At 48.9% G+C, this 18,746-nt stretch overlaps 9 protein-coding genes across 9 annotated transcripts; 3 read left to right on the top strand and 6 right to left on the bottom strand.

Annotated features, from left to right (window-relative positions):
• Nucleotides 1-37: 37 nt before the first annotated feature.
• On the top strand, nt 38-1,123 carry N7529_012047 (zinc-binding alcohol dehydrogenase family protein; the record flags this gene model as incomplete). Its single annotated transcript, XM_057247573.1, has 2 exons — nt 38-374; nt 426-1,123. The coding sequence occupies 2 exons, from the start codon at nt 38-40 to the stop codon at nt 1,121-1,123; spliced, it is 1,035 nt and encodes a 344-aa protein (XP_057092922.1).
• A 163-nt stretch (nt 1,124-1,286) lies between these two features.
• On the top strand, nt 1,287-2,300 carry N7529_012046 (alpha-ketoglutarate-dependent dioxygenase AlkB family protein; the record flags this gene model as incomplete). The annotated part of the gene is made up of 1 exon (XM_057247572.1): nt 1,287-2,300. The coding sequence occupies one exon, from the start codon at nt 1,287-1,289 to the stop codon at nt 2,298-2,300; it is 1,014 nt and encodes a 337-aa protein (XP_057092921.1).
• A 320-nt stretch (nt 2,301-2,620) lies between these two features.
• Nucleotides 2,621-3,661, bottom strand: N7529_012045 (DUF3431 domain-containing protein; the record flags this gene model as incomplete). Its single annotated transcript, XM_057247571.1, has 3 exons — nt 2,621-2,681; nt 2,731-3,300; nt 3,348-3,661. 3 exons carry the CDS (start codon nt 3,659-3,661, stop codon nt 2,621-2,623), a joined length of 945 nt encoding a protein of 314 aa, XP_057092920.1.
• Nucleotides 3,662-4,719: 1,058 nt separating this feature from the next.
• On the bottom strand, nt 4,720-6,390 carry N7529_012044 (uncharacterized protein; the record flags this gene model as incomplete). Its single annotated transcript, XM_057247570.1, has 2 exons — nt 4,720-6,296; nt 6,345-6,390. The coding sequence occupies 2 exons, from the start codon at nt 6,388-6,390 to the stop codon at nt 4,720-4,722; spliced, it is 1,623 nt and encodes a 540-aa protein (XP_057092919.1).
• Nucleotides 6,391-7,118: 728 nt separating this feature from the next.
• Nucleotides 7,119-8,138, bottom strand: N7529_012043 (Rab family GTPase; the record flags this gene model as incomplete). The annotated part of the gene is made up of 2 exons (XM_057247569.1): nt 7,119-7,796; nt 7,866-8,138. 2 exons carry the CDS (start codon nt 8,136-8,138, stop codon nt 7,119-7,121), a joined length of 951 nt encoding a protein of 316 aa, XP_057092918.1.
• A 1,222-nt stretch (nt 8,139-9,360) lies between these two features.
• On the bottom strand, nt 9,361-11,034 carry N7529_012042 (putative MFS monosaccharide transporter; the record flags this gene model as incomplete). Its single annotated transcript, XM_057247568.1, has 2 exons — nt 9,361-10,889; nt 10,941-11,034. The coding sequence occupies 2 exons, from the start codon at nt 11,032-11,034 to the stop codon at nt 9,361-9,363; spliced, it is 1,623 nt and encodes a 540-aa protein (XP_057092917.1).
• Nucleotides 11,035-15,119: 4,085 nt separating this feature from the next.
• Nucleotides 15,120-16,091, top strand: N7529_012041 (steroid dehydrogenase; the record flags this gene model as incomplete). Its single annotated transcript, XM_057247567.1, has 1 exon — nt 15,120-16,091. One exon carries the CDS (start codon nt 15,120-15,122, stop codon nt 16,089-16,091), a length of 972 nt encoding a protein of 323 aa, XP_057092916.1.
• Nucleotides 16,092-16,475: 384 nt separating this feature from the next.
• On the bottom strand, nt 16,476-17,598 carry N7529_012040 (AMP-binding enzyme; the record flags this gene model as incomplete). Its single annotated transcript, XM_057247566.1, has 4 exons — nt 16,476-16,942; nt 17,031-17,316; nt 17,366-17,477; nt 17,570-17,598. 4 exons carry the CDS (start codon nt 17,596-17,598, stop codon nt 16,476-16,478), a joined length of 894 nt encoding a protein of 297 aa, XP_057092915.1.
• A 49-nt stretch (nt 17,599-17,647) lies between these two features.
• N7529_012039 (uncharacterized protein) lies at nt 17,648-18,185 on the bottom strand (the record flags this gene model as incomplete). Its single annotated transcript, XM_057247565.1, has 2 exons — nt 17,648-17,824; nt 17,880-18,185. 2 exons carry the CDS (start codon nt 18,183-18,185, stop codon nt 17,648-17,650), a joined length of 483 nt encoding a protein of 160 aa, XP_057092914.1.
• Between the last annotated feature and the right edge of the window lie 561 nt (nt 18,186-18,746).

Raw genomic sequence — 18,746 nt, 5'->3', positions numbered from 1 at the left:
ACTTTGACATCGCAATTCGACGACAACATCTCCAAAAATGAAAGAGGCTATCATCGACAAGACCACCACGGTCAACATCCGGGACGTGGACATCCCCGCCCCAAAGCAAGGCCAGGTCCTCATTCGAGTAGTGGCATCTGGTACCAACCCCAAAGACTGGAAGCTACCAATTTGGAGCTCAGAGCATATCATGAACCAAGGCGATGATATCGCTGGTTTTATCGAGGAAGTCGGCGAAGGAGTCCAGAAGTTCCGCAAGGGCGACAAAGTAGCTGCGTTCCATGAGATGATGAGCCCGCATGGAAGTTATGCCGAATACGCCATTGCCTGGGAACATACTACTTTCCACCTCACCGACAAAACGAGCTTTGAAGGTATGTCTCCTTCAGCCCTCTGATCCACAAGAAGTTACTGATACGCCACAGAGGCCGCGACAATCCCCTTGGCAGCGATGACCGCTGCGCTGGGGTTGTATCAAGAAATGAAACTGCCTCTCCCATGGAGTCCAGCTGAAAAGCGCACACCGCTGGTTGTGTACGGTGGAGCAACCGCAGTGGGGGCATTTGCAATCAAGTTCGCGCAATTATCAAACATCCACCCGATCATCGCAGTGGCCGGTAAAGGCGCACCCTTTGTGGAGACACTTATTAGCAGAGAAAAGGGCGACACAATCATCGACTATCGCGAAGGCGACGAAGCCATTCGCTCAAACATCAAAGTTGCTGCCCAAGGACCCATTCATCATGCATACGACGCTGTATCAGAGAAAGGAAGCTATGTGAATCTCGGTGCTGCACTCGATGCACCAGGTCGGGTCAACGTTGTTTTACCCGCCGAGGAGGGAGCCAAGATTCCTGATGGCATCTCGATTCATCGAACTATGGTCGGGTCTGTGCATAACCCGCCTGCTGAAGGTCAGGTTCTTGGCGATAAAGAGTTTGGAGCTGCTTTCTTCCAGTTTATTGGAAGGGGGCTGGCGCAGGGTTGGTTCTCTGGACATCCGTTTGAGGTGAGGGAAGGGGGACTGGGTGGACTTGAGGGTGCTTTGAAGGATCTGAGGGCTGGAAAGGCTTCTGCAGTGAAGTATGTAGTCAGAATCTCGGAGACCGAGGGCGTACAGTAGCTAAGTCAACACAATATGGCAATTGAACACACTGAAACCATGATATTCCAGATCGGCCGTATAGATCAATGACATCATAAGTTCAGCAAGTCGCGTCGCGCAAACTCTGCACTGTTTCACCTTTTTTCACATCTTCACAATATCTCCCCAAGTGTCTCCAGCCATGTCAAAACGAACCCTCGACTCGTTCTTCAAGCCAACAACCCCAAAACGACCCAAACTTGAACAAAATGAGCAAATCCCACCGACCATCAGTGAATCCTCAATACCAACAAACAAACCTCCAAGCCAACACCCAAGCTACCCAATCCCAATCCCCCAACTCCCATCACATATCGAAGCAGGCCTCCAACACTCAACGCCCTTCAAACAACCAACCCAAATAACCAACCAACCCCACCTCGACCTCCTCCACTATACCCCCTACCTACCCCGCCCAACAGCAAACGAGCTCTTCAAATTCCTCCGGCACTCTCTCCCCTTCTACCGCGTCCGCTACACGGCGCGCCGTGGCCCAATCTCCACAGAAATAAACACACCACGCTGGACGACGGTCTTCGGTGTCGACGAGACATCCCTTTTCAAAGACGACAAACTCGTCGATTCCAAAACCGGCTCACCAATATCACCAACAAAATACCAATGCACACCACGGCCGATACCGGAATGTCTGGAGCAACTGCGTCGAGAGGTCGAAGCGCATGCGCAGGACGGAACAGGCGAGAAGGGGTATAATTTCTGTCTTGTGAATTACTACGGGAGTGGGGAGGACAGCATTGCATTTCATTCTGACGATGAGCGGTTTCTGGGTGCGAGGCCGAATATTGCGTCGCTTTCGCTGGGTGGCGAGCGGGATTTCTTGATGAAGCATAAGCCAGTTCTAGTAGCTCCTGGTGCGACCGGGCCGGGATCCCCGAAGAGCAGCACTGCTACGGTGCCGGTGGGACGGCAGATTAAGATGAGTCTTGGGTCGGGGGATATGGTTGTTATGCGCGGGGAGACGCAGGCCAATTGGTTGCACAGCATACCGAAGCGGAAGGGGAGCCAGGGTCGGATTAACATTACGTTTCGGCGGGCGGTCGTGCCCGCCGGGACGAACAATTACTACCACTATAATGTAGGCAGTGGGAAGATGTACAGGTGGGACGACGTGAGCCGGGAGATGGTTGAAAAATAGCTACGCTATAATTATCAGGAGTAAGTAGGACATTGGCAAAAAAAGGTGTGATCGAATAAAATGTACAGTGCCGGGGCACGAGGCAAGGGCCTGGAAACACACGACAGATCCATATGTGGAGGTCAGGTGCAGCTTGGTTGTACCAGCCGACAGAAAAATAGACATCGAAGCGAGTCGTCAGGCATTGGCGGGTGAGGCCATGTTCTCCTTCCAGGGAGACCGGCGGGGTCAGGTTAGAGAGGTATCCCCATCGGGTTAAAGAGGTATTGAGATGAGACAAAAGCTATACGCTGGAGGCATAAAGCGATGGATTGTGTTCATTAGTTGAAGACGACTTGTTCGCCGTAGACGTCTGCGTAGCATTGGAACATATCCGGACAGCTGGACGACTTAGTAAAGGCAAGCAGGAGAAAAGGGCAGAATAACTCACAAGACAGGGTCCTTGCCGAAGATAATGTGCCATGAATACTCCATGATGTTGGAGGTCACTTCATCGGGCAGGTCATTGTTCATCACCCAGTCGTACATACGCTTGTAGTCGGAGTGAGGGCGTTTGAGGATCTGCTCCTTGGAAACCGCAAACTGCGAACAGCACGGGGCGGCGATTTCCGCGGGGACTCTCTCATTGGGGAAAAGCGCCTTCCACGCCGTAGCGTAGTGGGCCTCGCCGGGGTTTTCCATCTTCGGGGGCTGGCGGAAGGGCTGGATAGCATCTGGACAACCGGGGCTGAGCTGGCAGCGAAGACTGACGAAGCCCTCGAGTTTGACGAAGTCCTTCTGCAGTGCGCGCACAGAGTCCACGTTGCTGAGATCCATAGTGTCGATGTGCCAGCCGGCGGGCCAGCCGTCACGGTGGGCGTGCAGGAAAACAACGACTTCGGGGAGGTCGTCATAATGGTCGACCAGGAATTGAAGGTAGGGGAGGGCCTCGCGACCTTTGTTCTTGGGTGTGTGCATGGGGATATTGGTGTCGTCAACGGTGTAGATAATTCCGTGCCATCTATGGTGGGTTAGCGCTATAAACAATTGAATTTCTGCACCACTCACTCCGCCAATTCGCCCGAGACCCAGGAAGTATCTTCCTCCTTCAGCTTTCCAATAACAATGGCGCCCTGGTTTGGTACCTCGATGTCAGTGGTTTGGTAAACCAAGGCGGGTTTATTATCCGATGCGACCCGCCATTTCCGGCGAGGGTTGGATTCGTCCTCGATTTTCGGTTGCAGAGGGTTTTTGAAAGAGCCCGTGTCGAAATGCAAGAGATCCTTAAGATGTTTGCTCTCGGTCCTCAGGCTGCGATTGAATAGGACGATTGTGAGGACAATAAGTGCTGCAGCCGCACAAATTCGGAGTGACAGCCTCATGGCATAACGCGATTATCGAAACTGTGAGGAGGGGGTAGTTGTGTAGATAAGAGGGGAAAAGTCGAAACCGGAGATGAGAAGAGGCCAGAGTCGTCTAAAAACGCGCAATCTTAAAGTAATAAGCACTGCCCCATGTGGAGAGTCGGAATTATTGTAGCGCGTCGCGCGACGGATGACGAAATTGCCGAATCAAGGGATATAGAAGGAATGGAAGAAATCAATAGGAGATCAAGAAGGACCGAGAGAGTCAAGGATCGAGTCAGTTGAAGAGTCCAATCCAAATGTTCAAAAGAAAAAGAGGAAAAAAAAAGGGACTGCAACTGTGGCACTTTCCACATTCGGGATTAGCGTGACTTCTGTATCTGTTTCGTTTGTCGATCGCTGATTGGAGCATCGAATGATCTTCCATCAAGTACATTGAAGTACCACCCCGGCTAATTTAATATGTACAGTGACTTCCAAGGCTACTTGCATCAATCTAGTGTCAGGGGCTGCATATACCTCGGACTCTAATTTCGCTTGTATCCATCTTTATTTCCCCGTGGACAACAATCGTATTCTCTTCTGGCCCCCAAACTTCCTTAAAGGGTCAGACCCTTAATCTCAAACCGATCCACGTTTTGCCGCACTAACTCGATGATCGACATCATTTTACCCCTGATCCAGGCTTGACCCATTATATTTTTCGGACCCCTCTATACGCAAGGGACTTTGAAAATCATCATGGTACATGTTTTGCATTGCATTTTATGCAGGGGGAACGCCATTTTCAGAATGTGACGAAACGGTAACCACTGATTGATACATATTGGCTGTGTGACCCCTGCACAGCGTTGCATTCAAATTGACCTACGCACTATCTTGAGATTCTTGCCACTTTGATGCAGCTTCGATATAACATGGGATACAAGAAGACAGAAAGAGAAAAATACACACCAAGAGCAGATTTCCTAATCATATAACTGATTTATACAAAATCTACGCCATATATCCCTCGGGTATGACCAACGCCAAAATTTCCCGCACCAACCCACAAAGACCAGACAAGCAACAGATCATCATCTCGGCAATATATTGACATCGAAATACTCCGAATCACCCGCCACCCGACCAACTACGCACCGTGTACTCGACAAAAGTGCAAGTGTATCTCTCTCAACAGCCCAGTGACTCTGCGCTAAATGCGCCATGAACGTATCAAGATTCCCATAAACCTGCGTGGACCCCTGATAAGACGCACAACAAAAAGCACAACAGAAGGCGCCACGCGGCGTTGTCGGCGAAAAGGACGCCGCCGCATCGCGTTTACAAGGAACATGCGATTTCGCCAGAAATTCCGAGCGGTAGCGGATACCGGTTGGTTTGTGAATTCTAACGCTCGTGTCGAAGAGCGGATTGCTGCTTGATGATTTGGCCATTGGGGCTTCGAAGGCACATTCCTTGCAGCGCAGCCATGACCGCTGTGTGTAGTAGCCTGAGCCGGGCTCTGAGTGGATTTTGAATCCGGCGAAGCCAGTGTGGACTTTCCAGGCGCCTTTGCAGAAGCCGAGGTAGTTGTTTGCTTTGCTGGGTGGCCAGAGGGGACGTGTTGCTCTCGCTGGGTCGCTATTTGTGGATGGGTTCGAGGGGGTTGAGTCTGTTGAGGCGATTGAGGGTGGGAGGGACTGGCGGCGGGGAATGGATGAGACGGGTGAGAGATGGGTGTGTTTGAGGTGGAAGGTGAGGTCTTCGTCGGATTCCAGGATGGATTCATGTTGCCACGGGTTTCCCCATATCTCGTCGTGTGGGATGGTTGAGAGCGACTTGGGTCTGCGCGGCTCGGTTGGTGGTCGCACGCCGAAGTCAGGTATCGGCTCTGTCGGCGGTACTGTATGCATCGCTCCGTATGGGAAAAGGCCAGATTCGGGTACTGACGACGGGACTGATGGTATGCTCCCGCGACTTGAGCGGGAATGGAACATGTCACTCACCACTGACCCGATGCCCGATGATCGCCGGCGAGGCAGGCTGAAGCTGGATCGTGGACTAGATGGTTCAACACCTCTCCTCGGTAGTCCGTGTGTGTCGGTTGGGGACATCGGCGAGGTCGGCGAAGCACACATGCTTTCGATATATCCGCCCGGTGAAATAGGATACCCGCTAGGAGAGTGCCGTGTCTCGGGAAAGAAGCCGTCAGGCGAGTTGGGAATTGTGCGACCGTCAGCCGAGGTCTTCCGATAATTCGGATCAATAGACATTGATATGGACGGAAGCACAGGTGATGGCCTTGCCAGTCGCTGGTACAAATCCCTGAGCACGACCAGAGTCCTGACACGCCCTTGTTCCGACTCGATCTGCAAGGCCATCAAATCCAAAGTGGCGCCTTTCTCCTGTGCCTCTCGGAGGTGTCTTAACAAAGCACCTTGCAGAGTGATGATGATATCTTTCATCTGCTCACGAGCGATCGAGTCGCCCTCCTCGTAGCGACGACCGAGCTCTTGGTGGTGCGCATGATATTGAGACCAAACATCGTGAGGGCCACGGGCAAGTGACCACTCCAGATCCATGGTGGACTGGTCTAATTGTCGGCGGCGGTCGTGCCATTTGCTTCGGATGGCCGTGAGGATCCGGCTACCATCATTGTAGGCGGAGACAACTATTAACCGTTAATTCCTGGGCAGCAGATGAGTGGCGTGGGTCTTACTGGCTGCCACACAGGCTACGACTGCGATCACCTCCGCCCCCGACATGCTAAGTACAGAAGTAGAGATAGGGTTCAGCGGTGAATGGGAGAGTGGGGATTGTATGGTAGATGGTTGTAGATCAACGGATTGGCGGACAACTCGAAGTTCGATAAAAGCTTGAAGAAAACAAGAAAGAAGAAAAGAAGTCCCCAAGCAATGCAGCTTACTCTAGGCAAAAGCCAGTGACACACCGGCAGCCATAGCCTCGATTGAAATCAACATTTCCTGATAGCAAAAGCACAGTCCATGCAGTGTCGGCCAATGGGGGAGGCATATTCTCCGATATAAGCGAGATGAGGGGTTCGAGGCTGAGCGTTGCCCAGGTGGTTGTCCATTCTTCTATTTGCCGAGGGATAATCTATGCCCGACTGGGTGAAGGCCAAAATATATACGAAGTATGAATATTTGAATTACATATGTGTATACAAAAGGATACATGTATGGAACATAGTGGACTCGATCTACATTTGTACCCCCGATGAAGATGAAGATCGGATCCACTGTCTCCACTGCATCTATACAATGTGATTATCAGTAATCATTTATCAAGACTGTATGTCCAAGTTAAAGGAGGTCCAAAGCTCTATTTCCTTGATGATCAATTATTTCGACCTAACTCAGACATAATAACAAACTAAGTACAATGAACGCCATACATATCACAGAACGCCAACCGGCTCAAATGCAAATAAAAACAATAACAAAACACACAAAAAGCAAAGCACTAATAAGTATCAACAGCAACGCCCTTTACTCTTGGCAGCATTCGAAACCTCTACTTCCTCCGCATTACCAACACTCGGCGTGGCCAACCCCAACCAACTCCTCCTCTTATCACCATATCCAAGTCTAAAGCTGCCAGTCCCCTCCACAAACCCAGGACTAAACGGCCCAATACTCCCATTAACCACAGAAGTCCCTGCACTCGAAAACATGAGCTCATTATCCCTGCGATTGCGCTGCTCCACCAACTTCCGCGTAATGACGCGGAAAACCTCATCGATCCCTTCCCCATCCCGGGCACTAATCTCATGACAACAATCCCACCCGATCTCTTGTCCCCAGAACGCCGAGCTGCGCTTCGAGTCCGGGCTCTGCAGCGCTGCAGCACTGGCACTAGCATTCGACGCGCTCCCACCACTCCCGCCGAAAACCGCTGAGCCGAAGCCCAGCGCGCCGGCCGTCGCAGTAGGCGGCGGGGTTGATGCCTGGGTAGGATATAGTTGCTCGGCGACGTAGGCGATCGTGCGTTCGAAGGGGACGCGACGACGGGAGGGGTCCTCGGCGACGAGATCGGATTTCGTGCCTACGACGTGAATAACGAGGGAGTCGGAGCCGTCTTCGTTCATTGTGTTTTTGCGCAATTCGCGCAGCCAGCCGGCCATTTCATAGAAGCTAGATTCTTCGGTGATCTGCGTCGGGCTAAGTCAGTTGGTTTGTTCGTTTTTGGGGGGTTCCGAGGTCCAAGTGCGGGATCTGACATCATAGCATAGCAGGCAGGCGCTGGCGGAGCGGTAGTACAGTCTGGAAATACTGCGGAATCGCTCCTGGCCTGCTGTGTCCCATATCTGTAGCCTGACGACTGTGTCGGAGGTGGAGTCTAGGACGCGCTTTGTGACGAAGGATGCGCCGACGGTGGAGGCTGTTGCGGGGTTGAAGGTGTTGCGGAGAAAGCGCTCGACAAGCGCGGTCTTGCCCACCCCTGGTTTTTTGGCAACGGTTAGTTCATGGTTTTCCCAGTTTGTATACGCCATCGGTATCGTAGATCTATTAAGGTATTCATCTTGGGATAGCTAGTAAATGACATGACGCAAGAACATACCCTGTGCGCCTAGTACGACGATTTTCGCTTCGAGAGAACTCATGGCGCAGGGTTAAGGGAGAGAGAAGAGTAAATGTGCATGATATGACAGGATTGCAAGAACAAGTCAGAACCCTCTAAGGAAACGTCTTAAATCAAGGAAATATGTAAAGGAGAATCCTTTGAAAGGATGCCTTGCGGGCGGGATCAGCCGCTCTTTACAAGTCACCTGAACAATGAATGCCATGTGCCTTTGGAGAGAAAGAGGCTCAGAGGGAAGAAAGTTTTTTTTTTTTTTTTTTAAAATTGCATAGGCTGCAGTCTAGTTATGTTTTGCAGTGGATAGTTCAACTAAACCTGAGATTTAAGGCAGTCATGCAGGATACAAGCGGTCTTAGTGTATACCAGACAGATCATATAGTTTATGTACGGTTGTATGTCTAAGGATATTATAGAACAGGATCAGACTGTGAGGGGAATGTTTAAACCTTGGAATTGGTATTGAAATACGATATAAGACAAAATAAAAAGTATAAATATTATAGGGAACATCTGGCGCAGCGCTCAGTCGACTTTTATGGTTTGTCTTGTCTTAGATGGTCATTGTGTCAACAGCTAGGGCTGAAGGGACCCTTGCTGAAGGATGTCAGATGCAAGGTGCCCCCAGCGTGAGTCACTATTAAACTCAGCCCTGGGGCCGAGGCGGGAACGTAAGATTGTCATATGCAGGGACTCACACGGGTGACTATTGTTTACAGTATATAATTTACAAGTTTCCTTAGAAATGGAGTAGAGGTATATGTGATTGATTGCTCTATATGCATATAAAGCGCATGCAACGATGCATGAACGATTGCCATGCCCGACCGAACCATCTCCGAGGGCCATAAACAAGACATGAAATCATCAAAAACAAAACACTGCACCTTTAAATCCAAAGGAGTAGGGTGCAGACAGGACGGGTCCAATTTCCAGGGCAGTCCTCCAGGCCAGAAACAATGGGTATATAATATCAAAGGAAATAAAGAAAAAAATCATAGAAAATAAAGAAAAAGAGATAAATCTGGCGTTTACCCATCCAATGGGGGAAAACAGCACAACCATAACATGCAAAAATGGCAGCGCACAGCGCTGTCACGTCGAAGACAGCGTCTTCAGTCACTCAACGAGCGAGTCTAAGGGCGGGAGTTCTCGATATCCTCGTGGCTCTCCTTGCCATCGCTGGAGCTATCGCGGGGAGAGAGCTTCTCAGCACCAGCACCCTCAACATCACCATTGCGACGGCTAGACTCGAAACCATACTCAGCAGCCTTGGCCTCGATCTCTTCGTCAGTGAGCTTGGGCAGTTCACGGGCAGCCTTGACATAGCTCATGTTCTCGCAGTATCCCTTGGCGAAAATGAGATCAATTTCCTCAAGAGAGCGACCAGCAGTCTCGGGGTAGAAGAAGAACATGACAGGGATGAAGGCGGCGTTCATGATGGCGAAGAACAGGTAGGTGCGCCAGCCGATGCTGTTGAGCATGACGGGGGTGATCATGACAACAGTGAAGTTGAACAGCCAGTTGGAGCAGGTCGAAACGGCGTTGGCCTTGGCACGGGTGCGGAGAGGCGAGATCTCGGCGGGGTACAACCATGGGAGTGGTAGGATGGAGGCACCGAAGAAAGACATGTAAAGGAACAGACCGAAGACAGCACCCTTGGAAACCTCGGAGTTGTCGGGGATCAGACATCCAAAGACAATGATCATGGAAACCATCTGACCGGTCATGCCACCGATGAAAAGCTTGCGACGACCGATCTTCTCAATGAAGAACCAGGAGAAGGTAGCAAAGATCGCGTAGACGATCATGTTGATACCGCCGATCAGCATAGACATGAACTCATCCTGCCCGAGGGAAGTCTTCAGAAGAACAGGCAGGTAGTAGATGACAGCATTGCAGCCAGAGAGCTGCTGGGCGATTTGAGAGGAAGAACCGATCAACATGCGACGGAGGTGCTGGGTCTTTCCACCGGTGAGGAGGTCGGAATAACCGGCGCCATCGGCAACACCCGCAGCCTCGATAGACTCGATGACAAGCTGCTTCTGCATCTGGGTCTCGTGGGAGTCGATCTCGTAGCCACCAAGGGCAGCAAGGACGTACTCACCCTCGTGGACCTTGCCCTTGGCGATGAGATAGCGAGGAGAGTCGGGAAGGTAGTACATGCCGACGATGATGATAACACCGAAAACGACCTGGAAAGCAATGGGGAAACGCCAGACCAGGTCGTCGGGACCGTAGGAGGCACCGAAGTCAATCCAGTAGGCGATCATAGTACCAATAGCGATGATACCACCCTCGATACAGATGAGCAGACCGCGGTTGGTAGAACGGGAGCATTCAGCCTGGTAGGTGGGGATGGTGGAGGTGTTCATTCCGTTACCGACACCAGTGATGATACGACCGACGAAGAACTGGGCAGTAGCTCCGTGGCCGTCAACGGCACAAACCTGGATAACGACACCAATGATCATGACAAAGGCACCCCACATAACCATCAGGCGACGACCCATCTTGTCACCAGTGAACAGGGCAAACATGGCACCCACCAGACAACCCAACTCATAAACAGCAGTCACCAAGGCCTGCATGGTGGAGTTACCAGCCGTGATGGGGAGGAATTTGGCGAATGCAGAAGAATCAATGATACCGGACATGACACCCTCTGTGAAGGGTTAGTGATATAGACGGGGATATATTTCAGTATAAGACTCACGGTCATAACCAAAAAGCAAGAAACCCATAGTTGCGATGGTCGACACCGTCAACGACAGGGGCCTGCCGGACATGCCAGCAAATGTTGGCGACATGGTGAATGTAGAAATGAATATATATAGCCCTATACAAAAAGTCCAATATCAAGGACTAGTCCCAGTGAATAACACGTGGGTATGAAGAGTGGAATCGCTGGAGATATAGAGTCAGACACGCGGAGAAAGAAGAAAGGGGAATTCCCCGGGGGGGGACATGGAGATATTTGAATACTCTTTCTCCAAGACGAAAAGACGAAAGTGGCAAGGACATACATTGTGGCACTAAATTATTATTATTTTTTCTTGTGAACTATTCCCCTTGTCTCTCTGTATCTTCTCGCACGGGACGAAAAGAAAAAAAGAAATGGAGAAAAAAAAATACAAAGCCAGCCCCAATTAGGAATCCTCACAGTGGTTATAAGCGGTAGAGCCAATGAAAGCGAGGCATGTTGGAAGATTTAAGCCGAATGCATCAATAAATGGCGTTTTTAAGCATTATTGGGAGTCCACTAATTTTCTTAGTGCTCCACTTTTATGGTTCCACTTTGGTACAGCAGTAGTTTGCGTCCCTGATGACATCAGATTGAAATGGAAAGGAAATTTTTTGTGGTCGTCATAACACTTTACTAACAATCATGATTGGTCAAACTAATATTCTTGTTGGTTCAGGTCATGGAGTCAATGAATTCTGGGCCTGAATAATTCCGTACCTTATTGTAGTACAATAATGCAATACAATATTAGTACGTCTCCTTAAGAAACTTTATCCGCCAAATTATAGGTAAGGGCTGTGAAGAAAAGTTGCTTTGCCGACTATTTAGGAAGGCTTACCGACAACTAGTACAACGTGTCCACCGCATGATTATTTCAGATTAGCATGATTGCGCAACACCGCAGTTGGACTTAGCGTTATGGCTACACAGACCTATACAGACCCTATATACGCTCTAACCATAACCAGCAGATACACCGGGATTTCGTTAAGATCGCATTGCAACGGTTCGGTGTCCAAGCGCCAAGCCACTCCCGTCGGCGTCACGGAGTCGGGATGGTGACGGCTTCCCGAGTATTCGGCGAGAGAATTCGCCGTGTGAGGACTAGTATGGCCCTAAGATGGCCCTAAGGGAATCTGTGGATCGCTGATCATCGGGATGACTTCCATCTTCGGAATGTGCCTAACAGTGTCCCTTACTCGAATTTATTGTTGATAATTGATTTAGGATTATTGAGATGCCTAATTATTCGTAGAATTAATAAAAATATTCTGCATTTTTTTTCAATAGTCCTCTCCGCGTATTTCCCCTCCTTTGCCTACCGCGGGGATGAGGCTACAGGCGCCCTACCCAGGTGCCCGTGCTCTGGCATTCTCAGATCTGAAAACGACATTTGAATCTTCTGCAATCAACATAAAATTTGTATAAACTTTACTCGATATTGAGAACTATGCATATTAGCCAAGTGCCAAGCCGGGCCTAGAGCTTTTGACATTTCTTGACCATTGCTTCTGTTGAAGATCAAACTGAACCAAACGGACGGATTACATGACACATAAGTTGTATCGAAATCCTTGGAGTTTAGTGTAATTTTTTGACCATTCAAGCGTTGACCCACGTCATGTCTCAAAGAGAAGTGTGGAAGAAAAAAACTCATCATCAAAGAATTTTATCCACATTGGATGTTAGGCGGGAAAGCCACAGAGTCCCCGCTATGATGTCGTGAACCACATCCCGACGCAGTCGAAGTCTTCTCGAAGACCAAGTGGATATCGGACGGAATAAAATCTCAGGTAACAAACAGAAAAAATAGAAAATCAATAAAATTCCGAATGAATGCAATTTCCGACCGTTCAACATTTGCCGTAGCCGCCCGACATTTCAAATTGTCGGCATATTGAAGCTCAACCTGTTGGAAAAATGCTTTACCGCAAACCCTCATCACATTGGGGTGTGCGCGTCGCACGTCCACATCTCGCGAATACACGGATAGCGAGAAAAGCAATGGGTTAACTTCGGCTAATGCAGACCTTCCTCATATCGAAGGCCCATCTTTATCTGGCCCCATCGGCGCTACGGACGTCGCCCGACTGACCACGCCCGGCTGAGGGGTTGATCGGGCGAAGCAATCACTGAGACGATGTCACAGTGCATATTATAGCCGGTAATCCAAAGCAATCAATATGCAAATTGTAGAATGTGCCGCTCTCTTTGCTCTGGATGGCTTAAACGTCATTTGGAGCTCGTCGCCATGGGCATTGGATTCGACCTACGGGTGCATTATCCGTGGTTGATATAACTGGTGTTATCGTGGTATGCGTCTACATAGGCTCTCCATAAAACACCCATTTAAGAGTTTGCATTCAAAAAATAATAGTGGCAATCCCGAACACCTGGGTTCCGCCATGCGCTTTACATTGTATGAGCCCTTTCCGCAGCAGAATTCCAACGGCTCCATATCCATGGTACATTTGAACAGTGCGACCCCTTCATCCCCGGAGAACGACGTAAGTGGCAGCCACGAGGCAAAAATGGGGGGGATTTCGTGCCATGGAGAAATGGCGGAGGTGGGGATCGGAGGCGCCGGTAACGCCAGGGCGTCGCGTAGGGGAGCCAAAGGATGCGTCAGTACGGCCGGGCAAAGTGCTCACATGGATGCCGATTGTTATTCTCCTGGATAGTGGCCAAGGTGGTCTATTATCTTGCCATGTTTTTATTATTTGAGCTCAAAACCGGGTTTTGAGCTGAAGCTTATATGGGATCGACGGTGGCGCTGTCAGCCATCATCGCGGATTTGTGGTAGGATAGTGGTTAAGCCTTGGTCCCCACTACTTTCTTATGTCTTGATGCGAGCGATCAAATTAATTTGCAGTGTGTTTTCTTTATTCCCACCAAATTGCTGACAGTGTTGTTGTCTAAGTAAATGTTTTTTTGTTTTTTGCTGGTTCTGAAGCTCCTGAGAGGAATGACGTATTACTGCACGTGATATCCTTACTGCCTCAGGCGTCTCCCCTCTCTTTCCTAAACACTATTCGTCCTCATTGATGAACATTCCAAATCTGTATTGTGTTCCAGGAATGTAGATCGCTGCCAACCGTGCTTTATTATGGCCGATCTGACATTCTTTTCATTTATGGCATTGTTCTAGACGTTTCTGAACGCAGTACACAAAAATAGACTGGTGAATAATGTCAGCAAGTATATTGGACGAGAGTAAAGTCAATAGCCAATCAATCATTCGTTGCCGTTGGCTCTGTTGATATGCAAGTAGAATGAAATATACAGCCAAGGGTGAAGTGAAAGCTCTCATGTTGGGAAAATTAAGTAAGTAATGCAGCATACATTACATATATATATACTTATTAGCCCTAGGGCCCGAAGGTCATATGATCGCCCACTTCGTCTTATACAGCGTATAGTAATGACTCAGGTAATTAACCGATAGTGCATGTAGGCAATCGGATATTTGAGTTGATACAAGTCTTTGCGAGCTTTCATTGCTAAATTTTGTTCAAGTATGCGGGAAGGTCTGAACGGAAACATTCGCGATAGAACTGCATGATCGTGTCGCCGCACCCGCACCCCTTGTAATTGCTTTATGTTCGGATTGTTGGTCAGTGGCATTGTCCTATTGTGAAACAACCCAGCTTTGGGATGTAAGTGTTGACAGACAATGAGCAGTCATATCACCGCTATTTTTGCGATGGATCTTTCTCAAAGTAGTAGGTTACTCCAGAGCTAGTGGTATCAACATCGGCCAATACCTAGGTATATGTTCAATCAACCTTGTAAAAAGGGCGCTGAATTTCCAAGGTTACAGTCGTTGTGAGACACTTTACGATGGAACTCGAGATTCCCAGAAAGAAATGATATGATGATATGAAGAAGGAAAAGGAAGAAGAGAAACCGTTGAAGCAATCGAACTACGTATACTGGGTGAAAACCGGCCCAAAGCTCGACTCGCACGGAAGTGTGAGGGCGCCTGCCAACTGACAACCTAAAGAGGGGCACGAGCCGCTGACATCACACGCAGAGAAGTCCGCGGGTCTTGAAATATATACCATCCTATATCTTTCTAGGACTTGTAAGCCCTGTCCCATTCTTAGGTATTTTTGATAGTTGAAGTTCATCAAGTCGATTGTGTTAACTATGGGGTCCACTTGGTCCCAGTTCTTCCCACCTGCTCCCTCCTTGATTGAAGCCAATCTACCCAACCAAAACGGCAAGGTCTTTATCGTCACTGGTGGATACTCCGGAGTTGGATTGGAGCTATGCATAATTCTTTATAAAGCTGGAGGCAAAGTTTATCTTGCCGGTCGCTCAGAGGAAAAAGCCCTGGATGCCATCGCGCGTGTCAAAGACGCCAACCCCTCTTCAGGTGGAACGATTTCATTCCTTCCTCTCCGCCTCGATGATTTGACAAGTATCAAATCCACGGTGGATACCTTCACTGCTGCGGAGTCCAGGCTCGATGCTCTTTTCAACAACGCTGGCGTCTCCAACCCCCCGCGCGGCTCGATCTCTGTACAGGGCCATGAACTCCAGCTGGCGACAAATTGCCTAGGGCCTCATCTCCTCACACAACTGCTATTACCAACACTGACGCATACTGCTGCAACCGAACCAGCTGCTTCTGTACGAGTGATCTGGACGTCCTCAATTGCTGTCGACATGTCAGCTTCAAAGCAGTCTGTGGATATTGAGGAGGTTCTACAGTCAAACGCATCCCCACAACGATATTACGAGATTAGCAAGGTCGGCAACTGGTTCCTCGCCGACGCGCTTGCCACTCAAGCGGGTCCTAGCGATATCTTGAGTCTAGTCGTAAACCCTGGAAATTTGAAAACGGCTCTCACTCGTCACATTTCTCCGTGGGTGCCTTTCCTAGCGGCCCCCCTGCTTTACCCTGCACGGATGGGCGCTTACACTGAGCTTTGGGCTGGACTATCGAGCACACCCACTATCTCTGATGGAGGACGTTATATAGTACCTTGGGGGCGATTCCATCCCAACCCGAGCACCGAACTGATGCGCGCGATGAAGCCTGCAGGGGATGGCGGAACAGGAGCTTCGATAAAGTTTATAAAATACTGTGACGAACAAATTTCGGATTTCAAGTAGCAAGTATAGTGGGCCAGTTGGTTACGAGGAAATGCTTGTCCCGCGGAAGGATGAAACTTATATTTGGACAAATATTTGGACAACTTGCCGCCTCACCAGCATTAAATACCGGTTGAGGTTATTGGAGTTTCGATGGTTACTTGCGAGTTATTCAGAATATTGGTGCTTAGCTTGAAATCAACAGACTCGGATCGATACAAATTGACTTTTATAGCCTATGGTTGAAATGGCCATCCATCCAGATAAAAATATAGCAATCTCAGTGCCCATGCATGGAGCTCCAAAATGCATTTCATATCGCTTGCCCTCACTTTGGAGCTAAATACAAAGGGCGGAAGCCTCCTTATTATACAGCTTCAAGGTCTGCATCCTCGTAACGCTTTCTTAGATAGTTCGGGTGAACGGCTTCTCTTTCGTCACAATAATTATTCGATCTGCAGAAAGGTTCACACAATCGTGAACATGGGCATTAAATTTCTTAATGTTAGGCTGTAAAGAAACAATGAGCTGATCACGGCCATCAGTATCTACCAAATCACGATGCAACTCAACGAGGTGTCCCGGTGCCGCCTCGCCATGCCCACTAATCAATGTCGACTTGATTTCGGGATGAGCTTCAATGCCAGGCTCAAGACGCGAAGCGTGTTGTCCCTTTCCATGACTAAAAGTCACATAGTCATCACTGCGACCGATGATCTCCCACAGGCCCTTGTGAACTGGATGTTCAATCCATAGATCCGAGGTCGGATACCGAAAAAAGTCTGGATATAGTTGAAATATAGACTGCAAATTAGAATCTAGCTTGCGCACGAAGACCAGCTCGTGCAGATTATCAAAGCGGTGCTCGAAAACTGCGCTGGCGTGAGTCGAAAAAAGCCACGTAGTCCCAAGCCTCTCTTTTGTCATGCGCTGCGGTAAGGTATCCTCCAGACTCAGTACTGCCGATAGTAGGAATAACCAGAGTATGAGAGACCAATAGATTCCCGGTCTTGGCTGAAAGAGGCGCGCCGGCATAATGAACCGATTCGAGCTTTCGTAGAGCATCAGTGCCAGTAGTTGTCAAGCAGAATTCCTCGATAATTGCGGGCGTCAGGAGGGCAACCCCGACCTTTCCGTATTTCAGAATATCTATGACGGTGTTAGGGTCTGGTGGCAGAGCCGGACCTATGACCAAGGTCGTGTCCACGTAGGTAGTCATAGATAGCAATAAGACCATTCCAACCAGCTGTTTTGATGTCAGTAGAGGCTTTTGTGAGATAATGAAACAGGATGACGCATGTACAAAGATGGTAGCGGCCTGTACAGCCTTTTTCTGGCAAAGTGGTTGACGAATTATTCTTCGGCATCTGCGGTTGCCACCACAACATCAACCAGGGCCATAATCCTCTGGGTGTATGTCAATGGCTTCGGATAACCTACACTGGGGCTTTAGTATATACACTTGAAAAAATTTGGATGGACAACAAACAGGTCGTTACCGATGTGTGGGAAACAAGCCAAGGATCATCTTTTCCTTGTTCCCAGGATTTCCGGTAGGTATATGTTCGTGCTTCGGTCTAGTTCATGAATTCGTCAGTGTCCGGAACAGACATTGCTTGGACATGAGGTGTTTCTTTTATGATGGAGTCGACGTATGTTGCTATGGAGGAAGGCCGCAGGTACAGAGCACAGTTCTTGGCATCGAGAATTCTCGCTTGGGCATCGACGGTAATCAGTGGCGAAGGCAGTACCAACTAGATTCAATCAGCGTTTGTACTAGTGATAGAGGTACCCTATGATGATACATACCACTTTTTGCAGCTTTGCAGCGGCTAGGGCCAGTATAGGGTAGCGGAGATCCTTGGGACCCGCATATGCAAGGCACTGGAACGGCTGGTCCGTCTGGGGAAGATTCTTGTGTAACCATTGTGCCGCATAATTATTGAACTGCCCAAAATTGATGTAATTGAAGCCTTCGGACAAGTCTTGGTCATTTACTGGAACCGAGACCCACGGCTTGCACAAATCATGAGTGGTCTTATTCTCAACAATAAAGACGAGAGTACGCTTGCCATGCGTCATTCCTGGACAGGGGAAGAGATTAGGACCTGTCATGGTTTCGATCGATCAATAAATGAGCAAAAGAATGTGGCGCTGTCTTTTCACCGGTGAAGGTTCTAACGCTTTAAGGGTTGAGGAGAGTGATTAATACGTAGAAAGGTCAAGGAGGAAACGAAGTATTTATCTCCGACTAGCCACCGCTCTAAAGTTTTGCATCTCATAAATCACGTACGTAGGTCGATCTTAAAAAGAACTGCGAGAAAAAGCAACGAACATTTATCAATTTTTGAGCGAAGGGGATTCTAGCAGTGGAGCCCTTCCGATAATAGCGAATATATTTAGCTATACATGAATTCACTAATCCTACGCTCTATTTCTTCTCCGCATAAGACTCCACGCTCCACTACTTAGGTAAGGGTTTAATGGAGGTAGAAAAACCGGTATGGTATCCCTATGGTCATGACTGTAAGAATAACTATAACTATGATGACAACTTCTGCACTCGATAACTATCCGCACATCAACCCATCACAGAAATGTCTAGAAATTTCTAAACTTAGCGGTGTAATATAGTTGCGCATATGATACGGAACAAGAATGGACTAAGCAATGCAT

The sequence above is a fragment of the Penicillium soppii genome (assembly GCF_028829465.1).
Source record: "Penicillium soppii strain IBT 18220 chromosome Unknown utg000010l, whole genome shotgun sequence".
In the NCBI taxonomy this organism is placed as follows: domain Eukaryota; kingdom Fungi; phylum Ascomycota; class Eurotiomycetes; order Eurotiales; family Aspergillaceae; genus Penicillium; species Penicillium soppii.
The sequence above is the reverse complement of the archived record's forward strand: the minus strand, read 5'-3'. Positions and strand labels throughout refer to the sequence as shown.